The sequence below is a fragment of the Epinephelus lanceolatus genome, chromosome 12, assembly GCF_041903045.1.
Source record: "Epinephelus lanceolatus isolate andai-2023 chromosome 12, ASM4190304v1, whole genome shotgun sequence".
NCBI lineage: Eukaryota > Metazoa > Chordata > Actinopteri > Perciformes > Serranidae > Epinephelus > Epinephelus lanceolatus.
Window position 1 is genome coordinate 36,102,075 of NC_135745.1, and position 13,819 is coordinate 36,115,893.

The following is a 13,819-nucleotide window of genomic DNA, read 5'->3' on the forward strand; positions in this document are numbered from 1 at the left end:
CTGAACCAACTTTAATATTTTTCATATGGTTAGATATTTTAATTTCATAATAAAACCCATTTTTTGTATTTGCACAAGTGACAGCTGTTAAAATTGCCTTCTTAATGGCAGAATACTTCTCAGAGTTACTATAATAATGCAGTGTCTGTTTTAATGACACGCAGCAACATCATCAAAGCAATTTCTTGAAGGATGATTGTAAAATGACAGGATATAAAAATAGTTTTCTACAGTTAATTAACTAGTATGTGCGTAAAATAGACCTGTGTATTTATTTTAAACTTGTATGAAAGAGAGATTTCTCATGTTAAAAGAAAAGCGTCAGCAGAGGTGCTGCTGGGAAACACAGTGTGAAGTGTGATGGGAGACCTTTGGCCCCTCACAGTGGATTACACGGAGCTCAGACCATCGACAGCCCGACACCTGATCGCTCTAGTGTGGCACACAGTTGGTCAGGAGGACGGAGAGCATGGCGTTGTTAGTTCAGCGACATGCGGCGGAAGGAGAGCACACCTTCAACAGTAGGAGACCAACTTAAAGATTTGCTGCTGACATTAGCGGACGTGTAATCCAACCGAAACAGCCTCGCGCGTAACCCGCGCAGCCCCTTGAGCGCATTTCATGGAGATCTATAGATGACAAGACCTGCACGCTGCGGGTTGCTCTCGGCATCTACAGGGATCTCTAATGTGGAACATGGCGAGAGGGATGAGAGGAGCTCATCTCCTCGCTGTAGTTTTTACTTTTTTATTAACACTTTTCAGGGACGCAGATGGACAAGGAACTTTTAATGACTTTACAGGTTTTAGTTTGAGTCCTCCGTATTTCAACCTCGCTGAAGGGGCTACTATCTCTGCCACAGCAACCTGCGGCCAGGATGAAGCTGGGACACCGAGATATGAATTATATTGTAAACTTGTTGGAGGACCGACCACCGGACTTCCTACTCAAAATATACAGGTAGGAGAAAGATTTCGGTTCGTGCGTAAAAGGTAAAGAACAATATGCAGGCGCTGTGATAGGAAGTGATATATAATAGCCGGATACGTATGGTGAGCAGTAAGTTATACTCAATAAATAACTATTAACAGAAAGTATATAGCTGTTTTTATGAATATGGTCCCGTACAAATGTCAGCTCTGCCTTGACACAGTTGTACAGCTACTAGAAAAAGTTTTACACCACTGCGGTTGAGTTTTTCTAAGAGGAAATGCCCTTTCCAAAGTGGTCCTGCTCTCTTAGGAGTTCTTGGGAAGGGCACTACTGTACATTACTGTGAGAACAGCAGTTTGGCATGGACGTGCAAAATCTTTTGTTTGTGTTTATTACACTATTTTTCATCTTTGCATTAGGTCAGGTATTTGCTAGTGCCTGCCTCTAGTGTAAAACCTGCATGTGGTTTTCTGCATGTTTCTGAATACTCATATTTTGACTCCATTTGGCAGTGATCCGGACTGAAGTCACATGACTTGGACTCGACTCAAGTCAAAAATTTGATAACTCTACACCCCACTTGACAAGATAGGAAAGACTTGAAACTCAACTTGGACTTTAACATCAGTTACTTTTTGAATTAATTTGGACTTTTGATTTGAAAATACTTAAACCCCCCCCAAGCACAAAGGTTAAGAAATATGTTATTTAAAAAGTGTGCCATGAATTGATTAATTTCCCTTCATATCCTGAATTAACTAACACTATTCATTCCCAATATGTCGACACTTAAGTCCTCAGATGATCCACTTTGAACCAATCTGACAGCATCCAATCAAGTTGCAGGAGAGAACCATGAAGAACTTAAGTTATGTTACTGAGTGCCAATTGGAAAAAATGGTACAAACGATATTATGTATTATTCCTATGTTGTCAGAATGGCACTTCATATGGTGAAGAGCGCATTATGACTTGTTTAGGACTCGACACTCAAATTATAGGATTTGGGACTTGTCAGATGATTGATGATGACCAGATGATGATGATGATTTTAGACTGAACGTGACAAAATCAAAAAGACTTGCAACTCGACGACTTGTGATTTTACTTGGATTCAAGCCTTGTGGCTTAAAAAAACACTTGATACTTTCCTCCAAGCCCAAAGATCGAAAAATAAGTTATTTGAAAAGCGTGCCATGAATCAGTTCGTGTCCTATCATTTCTCTTCATTTCCTGAATCAACTAACTTTAATGCTGTTGATTCCCAGAAAGTCTGCGCTTAATTTCCCAGACCCACTTGGCTTGAGCCTGTCTGACAGCCTCTGGTCAAGTTGCAAAACAGAATGAAGAGCTAACATTAAGTTAATGAGTGCCAATTGAAAAAGATTATACCAAAGACAAGTTTGTTTGCGTACAAAAATTAAGGGTGGTCAACAAAAAAGGTGAAGGTGAAACATAATAAACGGAGAGGCAATAAGTTCCCCAAACTTGTGTAAACACATAAGTACAAATTTTATAAAACATTCAGGATTTTTGTAAATCTAATATATTATTCTGATGTTAAAATGGCATTACATTTGGTAAGGAGGGCATTATGACTTGTTTAGGACTCGACACTCAATGTGTAGGATTTGGGACTTGTCAGTCATGACTTAGGACTTGAGTGCAATGACTTGAGACTTACTTGTGACTTGTAAAACAATGACTCGGTCTCAACTCTGTCATTTAGGGTCAGTTTTGTGACTACTGCAACTCCATTGACCCAAACAAAGCCCACCCGGTGACCAACGCCATCGACGGGACAGAGCGGTGGTGGCAGAGCCCTCCTCTCTCCAGGGGACTGGGCTACAACGAGGTGGATGTTACCCTGGACCTTGGACAGGTGAGATTATCATACCTGAACTCTGCTATGAACAGCTGTTTACCTGCTCCTGCATGCAGTGTGACAGATGATTGCTGTGTGGTGACGGTAAAATGTAGCACCTGGGTGTTAACAGAGGGAGAAGAAGGAAAGTTTTCTGCCTTGGCTTCTGCTCTGCTGCTGTGTGAGATGTCATTTGTGGGAGGTGGCAGGGCAATATTTTTCACACCATATTCTTCTTCAGTGCTGTGGTTTTGCTGCTGCTTATTTGCTTTGGATATGCTGGGAAGAAATGCTGTTCGACTCATGGTGTTTCATTCACAAATATTCCAAACATGATCATGTTTTCACTTTGAGCTGCATCACCTCAACCAGCAGTGATCATGTGAATAATGTCCTGTAGTTGGATGCTTGCCAGGAATCAGATTCACGCCCCCTTAGCCGACGAAAACGCCTCCATCATGACCCGTGTCTCTGGCAGGAGTTTGGCTCGCGGCCCGTAAAATTGCACCTCACGCTCAATTATCCACTGTGAGGAAAGAGAGGAATTCTTTCTCTGGATTAGGGATCAGAAGGATGTAAAATCAGATTCGAAGAGTGCAGGTGGAGGCCTGGATCTCTTATGTAAGGAGGGTTTTGACCCATTCTGGAATAGACTTAAAAAAGAGAGCAACAAAAGAGCTCCTCGCCACACGTGTTGCATCTTTGGCTCCCAGTGGGCACTGTGTCAGACAATGGGTGTTGGCTTTTCTCTCTCTATTTTAGGCCAACTGAGCTGAGCAAAGATCCTATACGGCTAAATATAGTCCACACTTACAAGAGGATGGACACATGCAGGGCTTGTAGGGATGTCTGCCTCTAATACGTGGTAATGCTCAGTTTATTTGGGAGCCGGGAAAGTAGCATTATTGTATTATAGTGTGCTAAAAAGAGCGTGGCTAGATCTCCGATGGTGACTACCAAGCGCACAGCACCCTGCCCTCCCTCACTACAACACCACCACCCCAAACACACACACACACACACACACACCTGTCACACACATTTTTCTTTTCATGGCATCTGATGCAATCGCCAGGACTGTAAACACTGCTCACCTGCCACCATTGCATGCCACACGGTTGTTTTAGCACTCAAATCTTCTGTGAAGCAGAAAAACTGACTCTGTGAGAAAAAGTCTGGCATGTGGGGGTTAGATTTGTGATTTACTAGTGAGAACTTTATCAGTTGGCAGCTTTGCAATGTCTGGTGTATCAAATCAGCAAACTCAGCATTCAAGCAGTCCTCTATAAATGGAGAAAAAAGCCTATATTGAGAGAGAGACATGCAGAATATGAATACAGTATCACTTAGGGCAGTGGTTCCCAACTGGTCCAGCCATGGGGTCCAGATTTCTCCGTAATCTTTAGTTCAAGGTCCACACAGTTTAATATGTTCAACGTCATACTTGCGTTTGGCCATGTTGTCGAGCTAGTTTGCTGTCTCTGTCAAGTAGCTCTCCGTTAGTTACTCACTCCACAGCAGAGACTTTGAAATAAAAGTGCCAGAAATTTATTGTACTTCAAAATAAAGTGTACAGACTTGACACGTTCTTAAGTCACTTGCCATCCATTCAGAATGGACCCGCGACCCACTTTTGGACCACAACCCACAAACTGGGAACTGGCTTTGTATTATAAGTGATAGGAAGTTTGTCATAGATGATGAGGACATCCCAACAATTAGGGAAAAGTCAGTAAAGCGCTTAGGTAGGTGGTACAATGTCGAGTTGAATGATGAGGAACAGGTGGTGAAATTTAGAAAAGATGTGGCAGAAGGATTGGATAGAATAGATAAATCCGAACTTCCAGGAAAGTTGAAGTTGTGGTGTTTGCAATTTGGGCTATATCCTAGGTTAATGTGGCCACTGTCAATTTATGGAATTCCAATATCCGTTGTGGAGAGAATTGAAAGGTCGGTTAGCTTCTACATTAGGAAGTGGTTGGGGGCTCCTTGGTCCCTAAGTAGTGTTGCATTGTATGGAAAAGTGATACTTCAGTTGCCAGTATCTAGTTTAACAGAGGAATTTAAATGTACCAAGATCAGGACAGAGCTCTTGTTATCTGGGAGTAAGGACGTGGTAGTTAGGAGTGTGGTTCCAAATCCAACCAAGGGGAGGAAGTGGAACCCAAGATCGGCAGTTTAGGAGGCAGAGGCAGCTCTTAGACATGCAGAGATTGTAGGTAATGTTGAGTTTGGCCGGGGAGGCCTGGGACTTGGCTCAGGCAAACCGGTATGGAATAAAACAGGTCTCAAAGATAAAAGAAAGCTGGTTGTGGAACAGACACGTAGACAGGAGGAGATATTAAGGGGTGCAAAGGTAGTGGCCCAGGGTAAGCAGGGACAGTGGTTGAATTGGGAAAGTGTAGAGAAGAGGAAGCTTAGTTGGGTTAGGGTTAGGGTTAGAGGGAGCTGTGGAGTATGGAGGAGAATCGTATTAGATTCCTGGTAGGGGCTACATACGATGTGTTACCAACCCCCCAGAACCTAAAACTGTGGGTAAATGAGGACCCATCATGCCCATTAGGGCTGTCAACAGATGTTCTAAATTTGAATTTAAATTCGAATTTGAAAAAAAAAAAGGACCTTCGAATGTGAAAATTGATGTTCGATTGTGGAGAAAAAAACCCCACCAACGCAGCTGTTCTCTTTGCGAGTGGGCGTCGGCCTGGGCCGCTGCACTGAACACACTGGAGCCACACCACCCACGGAAGTGCTGCGAAGAGCAGCGCACCGAAATTCTTGCGCGAGCCGGAGCACTTCCGTTCACATCAGACGCTCCACGCTGGTCGACAAGCGATTCTGCTCCCAGCTGTTGTCTCCATCACCCGGCTTGACACATTCGCTCGTGGCTCGCGCAGAAAATAGACCAGACGCCGAAATGATCGCTGCAGCCGGCCACGGAGCTGCGCGGCGCCAGGAAACTGGCTTCAGTTCTCGGCGCTTCGAGGCTATTTGCAGCGCTTCCACAGGCGGTGTGACCTGGGACAGAGAGGGGGTGCGAGCGAGAGGTCCGTGATCGTTTATAACGTAATGTAATAGATAATTGTTTTAATGTGTAGGTATGTAAATGTTTTCAAAGACGTTTATGTTGAAATAAAAATACCTACAAGTAGTTATGTTTCCTTGTATTAATACATATACAAGTATTTTTTCTTGTATTAGTTTGCCCTCTTGTGGACATAATGCAAAAAAAAAAATTTGAATGGTTCGAACCTATGAGTTATTTTTAGAAGGAATATTCGAACGTCATTTTTGAGCAATTTTGACAGCCCTAATGCCCATTGTATTCTGGTACCGCAACCTTAAAGCATATTTTGTCAGGCTGTAAAGTCAGAAACATATTTTAGTGCACTGTTTAGCTGTAATATGAGAATTAGTGAACAGGAAATGGGCGCCATATTGTTTCCTGTATTGTAAAAATGAAAGCTGAAAAAATTGGGATTAAACTGTAAAAGTAAGCAGTGTTGATCGAATGTGAACTAAGTTTCTGTTACTGCTTTGCCCATTTCTTGCCTCAAATGTTTTCAGAAACATATTTTAGCTTACTCTTTAACTGTAATTGGAGATTGTTTATTACTAGCTGACTGTCATAATTAGGGATAGACCGATATGGATTTTTTAGGGCCAATGCCGATACCAATTTTTTTCCATCACCCTTAGCCGATGACCGATTATGGACTGCTGATTTTCTTGAGCCGATATTTGGGGCCGATACTGCTTTTGCTCCCTCAATTTACATCAAAAAAATGACACAATGATAACAAATATTACAGGTCTCAAGTTTAAAATAAGAAACATTTATTGAACAGTAAAAAATACTAAAACAAGATGGAAAGTTGAGGTAGAACAGGTAGAATATTATTATTATTATTATTATCATACATTCAAATAAAAAAAAGAGTTCAGTGCTCTTAAATCTTCCAGTAATGTCTTTATAAAATAAACAAATATTTAAGCTGAAGCATAAATAAAACAACAACTACTGTACACAGCTGCATGTGCGCTGCAGGGTCTTCCGGCAACACAGAGCTGCCCGTGGATGCCTGTCTGTAAATCATGCCAGGGGAAAATAAATCCGCGAACCCACGCGCATATCGGCCGATGCCGATACAAGTAAAAAACTCAAATATCAGCCCGATATATCGGCTGGCCGATGTATTGGTCTATCCTTAGTCTTAATGTTTCCTGTGTCAAAACGGACAAGCAGGAGCGTTTATTGATCCGGTGCGATGCAGTGCATTCTGATAGTTGTAGGTTTTCTCCCTCATGAGCAAAAGCAAATTCCACAGCCCTTTTCCTGTTTTGTCTGGTCATGTAGCACCAATTTCAAAAGTGTTTGCCTTTTTCTGATGCATAGACAGCCCAGATTTATAAAAAGACCATCTTTCCAGCAGTGAAATACTTCTTTAATGATGAAGGTTGCTTATGTCTGAAATAGGTTGTGATCTGGATTTGGAAGGTTTTCCACAGGCATCTTCCTGAGTTTAAAAAAGGGATTTTATTTGCCTCTCAGAGTGCTTCATTGCTCCCCTACACCCCACAAATGCTATCTCATGCATTAGAGCTGTCAAGTTGTTTGACTGTGAAGCTCTGATAGCTTTGTACAGTAGATTCTTTTCTCAAATACACAGGATAAATGATGTCTTCAATGAATTATGTGGGCTAAACCCAGCTGAATGGGATCTGTGGTTTCTTTTAAGACCTGCACAGGTGGCTGGTCTGCTGTAATCTGTACAGCTCTCAGTAGATGTAGAGAGATAACGGCACAGATGATGTTTATGTTAAGATGTTGAGGTTCAAAGAGCGAGGCCTTTCTGACAGAGCTGTTTCCGTTTTTGCTGTACAGAGGATTGTTTGAAGAGAGGCATGCCAAGTTTAGAGCTAGACTAATCTGACTAAGTGATCTCAATAGGTCGGTGTGTCAGTTCGTCCACCGCTTTGATCCAGGCTGAAATATCTCAACAAATGTCAGATGGATTGCATGAATTATAGATTTCCTTACATGCATGAAAAGATAACTTTAAAAGAGGAAATACAAGTAGAATAGTGATATAGGCACAGGCATTGATGTCTCCAGAGAATGAATCGTATTGACTCTGGTGCCCCCCTGACTTTTCATCTATCGCCAACATCAAATCAAATGTTAAGTGTGTACTTTGTTTAATGATTTAACTAATGATCCTGTCAGCCATTACTTTGTGTTCAGTGCTGCTAGCAAATATTAGCATTCTTACATGCTAAGCTAAAATGTTAAACATGGTAAACAGAGTGTCTGCTACACACCAGCATGTTTGCATTGCCATTGTAAGCACGTTTGTTTGCTTGTGTTAGTCTTTACCTCAAAGAACTGCTGTGCTTAAGTACAGCCTCACAGAGCCGCTAGCAGAGTGTGGACTCTTAAGGCTCTTTTATGCTCCCTTTACATATGAAAATGTATATGTCCATTTCAAATGATGTTACCGTCACTGCCCACATACTTTCCCATGTGCCCTTTACGATGGCATGGATGTTAACCAATATATCCACCAGGAGGCAGCGTCAAAAGTTTATGACAACAACAAACTCAAAAACAAACATGGCGACTGTGGAGGAGATATTGATAATGTATCTCTTGCATAAAAGACAAAAATAGGGGCAGCGTTGTAGGAGACGGTGGTCGGTGAGGCCGTTAAATACATCACGACTGGAGGACGGAGAATTCTTTTCTCTAGTACTGCCGATGAAAGAAATTGAATTGTTATTTCTTCTTCATGTCTCACTAGAGCTACGTATCGGGTAGTGACAGCAACACTGCCCCGATGGTTCCCGATGGTACTGCTCCGTTTGGCCCGTATCCGTAAGCTTTATGGAAACGTGCAGAAATACGGACGAAATGAACGCGGAGCACGGACAGAAGGCTCTGTTCGTATCCGGATCCGTATTTAACGTTAAGCATAAATGAGCCTTTAGTATTGTTTTCATTCAGGTGATCTTTAAATCTTGGTGCAACTTCCATCAGGCAGCCCAAAGTTTGAGTGCTTTGAGTGACATGATCACCCCCTAAATCGCCTCCAGCTCAGAAGTCTCCTCTGCATAAGCCCTGTGTCTCAGACAGGTCAACGCCAGCAGGTTAACTGCTGCCTGTTTTTGTGACTTCTTGGCTTTTGACCCGTGACCCGTGGCAAATCCTACCTTGAGTTAGAAAATGACCTTAATCATCTTAAGGTGGCTTCTATATGATAAAGATGGTGTTTGGGCTAAAGGGCTTGTTTACTTCCTGAGTGTCCTAGAATGAGTGCATTTGTGGGAACATGCATCATATCTTCATTGATTTTCACTACAACAGCTTTGGCCCTGCTTATCTTTTTACCATTTTGTTTTGCCATAAGTCAAGAACCTGTAAAACATTTCTTTGTCTATCCCATTATAAATGTGTTCCACATCTATACCCACCACAGTACCGGCTACTCTTCCAGGAACTTTTGCCCTTAAACTATTTACAGAGCACAGTAGGCAAGCCATTGTTCTGCAAAACATTTACACCACATATCAGACAGCCAGTCACTCCTTTTTTCTGGGGAATGTATTTTAGGAGCCCTGACCACATGTGCTTATCTGCCTGAGTGAGCCCAGAGTAGACCACGCGAGGCAAACATACCAGGGCTTACTGCTGTCTGTCTCCCATCTGATGAGACTGAGCTGCTTTTGATTTGTTGGCGTCAGTCACTGAATGAACATCGGACTTTATTGGCTTAAATGAAGTTCTGATTAGTTGATGTTTGAGGGACTTAACTGGCATTTTTATATGGTTGTTGCTGTGTATTATTTCTGTGGGTGACAGGTGTTTATTGTGTTGGTGTTTTGTTCCTGTGGCTTTAAAAGTATGATTGCAGTGTATCTTGTTTATCTGTGATTTAAAGATCATTTGCTATAAGATATACATGCTTTTCAGTTTATTGGGGTTGTGAGTAAGTGCAAGAAGACATGATCTGGTTGAGGTTAGTGCTATGGCTTTGCCGCTGCTCACAGTTCTTCCACCATCAGGAGACAAAACTTCCAAGAACTCAATTTTAGAGACATTCCCCTGGAACCTAATCCCCTCTCTCAGGGGTCCACCTCCCACCGAAGTTGAATGTTTTATTTGCAGCCGTCGCCCCCTTTTGTGTCAGAATCCTTCTAGGCGGTATTGTGTGACATCCTTTCTGTGCTCTCAGACTCTCACAAAGGTTTGCTTCTTTTTAAGTCTCTCTGAAAGTGACCTGGTCCTCTCTTTTCACTCGATAAATGGATGGAAATGGAGAGGTGGTGTAATTTGGTGGTGAGAAAGTACTTAAACAGAAAACACAAACACACAAGTCTCAGACTGAAAACATTAAGAGTATGGTAGACATACAAACGACTAAGGATAGACCGATACATCAGCCGGCCGATATATCGGGCCGATATTTGAGTTTTTTACTTGTATCGGCATCGGCCGATACGCGCGTGGGTTCGCGGATTTATTTTTCCCTGGCATGATTTACAAACAGGCATCCACGGGCAGCTCTGTGTTGCCGGAAGACCCTGCAGTGCACATGCAGCGAATCCTACTGTGTACAGTAGTTGTTGTTTTATTTATGCTTCAGCTTAAATATTTGTTTATTTTATAAAGACATTACTGGAAGATTTAAGAGCACTGAACTCTTTTTTTTATTTGAATGTATAATAATAATAATAATATTCTACCTGTTCTACCTCAACTTTCCATCTTGTTTTAGTATTTTTTACTGTTCAATAAATGTTTCTTATTTTAAACTTGAGACCTGTAATATTTGTTATCATTGTGTCATTTTTTTGATGTAAATTGAGGGAACAAAAGCAGTATCGGCCCCAAATATTGGCTCAAGAAATTCGGCAGTCCATAATCGGTCATCGGCTAAGGGTGATGGAAAAAAAATTGGTATCGGCATCGGCCCTAAAAAATCCATATCGGTCTATCCCTACAAACGACCATGACACTCGCATACATTTGTGATCCCCTGTGCACTTGTGTGTCGCTGCATCCCTCCAAATCATGCGACAGGTGGTTGACAAATATGTAGAGGCTGTAATAATTGAGGTGTCATGTTTTTGAATGTGCAACAGAAAAAAAATCTGAGACAAACAATGGATCGCATTGCTGCTGAAAATCTTGTCATGTTGTGTGCTCAGTAATAAAGATTTGTTCATACAGTGCAGCTGGCTCCGTCTGACCCTAGAGACAAGATTGACTGTCAGACACATCCCTATTGCTGTAGTGACGACGGAGATGATGTAAGTGCCCGTCTTTAGCCAGGCTGCCTGAGGCTCCAGGCCAACCCAGCAGCTATTTACTACTCCGCTAACAGCCACCTTGTGCTAGTTAGCAGTATCGCAGTCTCACTTGGCGTGTGCATCATAAGTGACAGTTGGACTGCAGGTCCTCCTAAATCTGGAGCTCCTGTTTGGGAAAAGCTTGCAGGGTTTACTGTGGGATCTCTTAACCTTTTCAAGGCCTTTGTCATCAGTCCGTACGTGGAAATGCTAATCAGTCACAGGCTTACTGACGCAGGCATTGATGCAATGGGATGTGTTCGAGAGCAGGAGTTTTCCTAGGTCAGTTTCATGGGGCTGTTTCATGAATAGCAGTACAGCCATATGCAAGAGCTGTATGGAAACACGGCATCACTTTGATAATGAAGTGTTGCAATAATTCATCATCACATACATTGTTCTGATACATTGCAATCTTGAATCCTAAATATTTTGTGCTTACATTTTAATGTTTTTGACTGAAAAAGAGTTTTTGGTCTTGAAAAAATTATAATAAAGATTCATAATGTTATGAGAGAGATTATTGCGAACAAATAATTGAACTAATAATTTGAAAATACAAAAATTGTTACTTTCCTATATTGTGGTTTTTGCCCTTATTCCATAAAAGACAATATTCCTACAGAGCTGTTATTGTCATTGCTAATGAAAATGAATGTTCCACTTATATTCATGTTCACGTGCAACATTTACCATGTCAAATTATGGAAAAGTGAGAGTAAAGGAAAACCTTGCACATCTGTTTCCATACAGGTGCGTAGGAGAGGCACGAGCAAAACACAACTTGTTTCAATGCTGTGACATTTGTGGCATCAAAATCCTTGTTTTTGCAAGTTAGACAGTGTGTGGGAGTTTTTCTACAAATTGTGGAAAAGTAGAATGACTGTCACCTGTGCCAGGATTTTTTCAAAGTTTACCACCACTGGTCAAACACAGCCTCTCTTTTTCATTCTTTACACTACCTTCTTCAAAAGGTCAGCATAACAATATTTGCACATATCAAAAACATGTTGATATCCCAGTCTTAAATAATTTTTAAAAGTAGGTTTGTTTGTCCTTCTGACCAGAAATTTGGGCTTTACTTTAAGGCATGCATTTCTACCCGAGCCTTGCTAACTGTTGGTTTGTGTACAACACATCCATGACAACGCACAGAGCTGACCTTAAACAGGCAAGAAGCTGTGTGTCGCAAATTGCGGTAAACACTCCAACTAAGATGCATATCCCAAATACGCTGTATACGTGCCCAAAGAATCCTCCTTAAACCTAAATGATACCAGCATATCCCACATCTCTCAATCAGAAAATGCTTCATTCGGAGTATCCAAACATAATATGCTGTTGACATGACCCGTATCAAATTCAGAGTATTGTCATATTCAGAATAATACTGTGCACGTAAACCCACTCATGCTGAATCCTTTATGTTACGGCCCAGTTTGAACTCTGCACAGCTTTTTAAGGTTCGTAATGAGATTTCATGAGCAGGCAAACGTGTAGTGTTCACCGCAGAAAAGCAAACAGACAATTCTTGAGCAGCTGCACCTTAGAGGCTTTTACAATGTGAAGGATTGCTAACAAGTAGAAACCTGCATGTAGGCCTACTGTATGAAATTCTGTTACACCGACAATTCTCTAGTGACTATGGGCCAACTTTTCCTTGTCACCATATAACTAATTCTGTCGTGGAGACAGAGAAAAATACACCAGACTCCCCCTCTCCCCTTCCACCGCCCACCTGTTGCACACAGACAAACAGTTGTACATTGTATTGTTACAAACTGGAGGCCAACTGCTCCACCCCACTGGGCTGCAGTATGCTCTGTCTGGCAGGGCTGATCCACTCCAACAGAAGGTGATGCCTCCTCTCTTTTGAATTGCATTCCTCTGATCTCACATTGGACTCTCAGGAGTTTGCTCAGATGGCTTCTATCCGTCATTTCACTGTAGATTTAATCCTCTTGGCTCTTCGGTGCCCTTTAGTTGAAATTTTGGATTCCAGTATCTGCTTGTTGACTGCACCTTGATGTTAGACTGCTATCTTCCATTTCCTGCCTGTTAACTGTAAAATCAGATCAGATTAGGCACTACATGATAGGAAAATTTCATGTCACCGTTATTCTGGCCAAAATTATTGCGATTCACAATGGTATCCTGATAATCATCATCATCATCATGTTTTATTGCATCACAGACAGGACATATCTTTTTTTAGTGAACATCCTTTCAGTAAAAACATCTTCACATCATATCTTTCAATATGATATGCCAATGCTTGATAAATATATTTTTGTTTTTTGAGGTTGGTGGTATGCAGCATGTTTTTGCAGACTCTTTTATTGTTGGTTGTCCAACAGTCCCTTTGGGTGCTGCTCGATACTATATTTATGATCATCCTGATAATAGAAAGTCACCGCAATCAACTTACTGTGAGTGTTTTTTATCGGGATCTGCAATAACATTGTATGCTGTCCAGGGCAACAATAAGAAATGCCCAATTGCGCGGGGCAAGTAAAATTCCACGTCAGGCTAGTGAATCCAGAAAGTCGCAAGCCTGATTGCACGAGTAGTAAAAGAGAATTAAACCCATCATTTTGTGTGGAGCTGATGATGGAGGTAGCTGAGAAGTGAGTCATCACACTTCCCTCTTCTCTCTGTTGAGAGCTGCAAATG

General features: G+C 41.7%; 1 protein-coding gene across 3 annotated transcripts in view; it reads left to right on the forward strand.

The window, feature by feature from the left end:
- The first annotated feature begins 402 nt into the window (after nt 1-402).
- Nucleotides 403-13,819, forward strand: part of LOC117263515 (laminin subunit alpha-3-like) — an 85,952-nt gene continuing 72,535 nt past the window's right edge. For 2 of the 3 annotated variants that reach the window (XM_033636947.2, XM_033636948.2), the window contains exons 1-2: nt 403-960; nt 2,663-2,815. In XM_033636947.2, coding sequence (XP_033492838.2) covers nt 688-960; nt 2,663-2,815 — 426 coding nt within the window. In that variant the 5' untranslated portion in view covers nt 403-687. The remainder of the gene's footprint in view (nt 961-2,662; nt 2,816-13,819) is intronic. The other variant, XM_033636949.2, reaches the window with a different exon arrangement.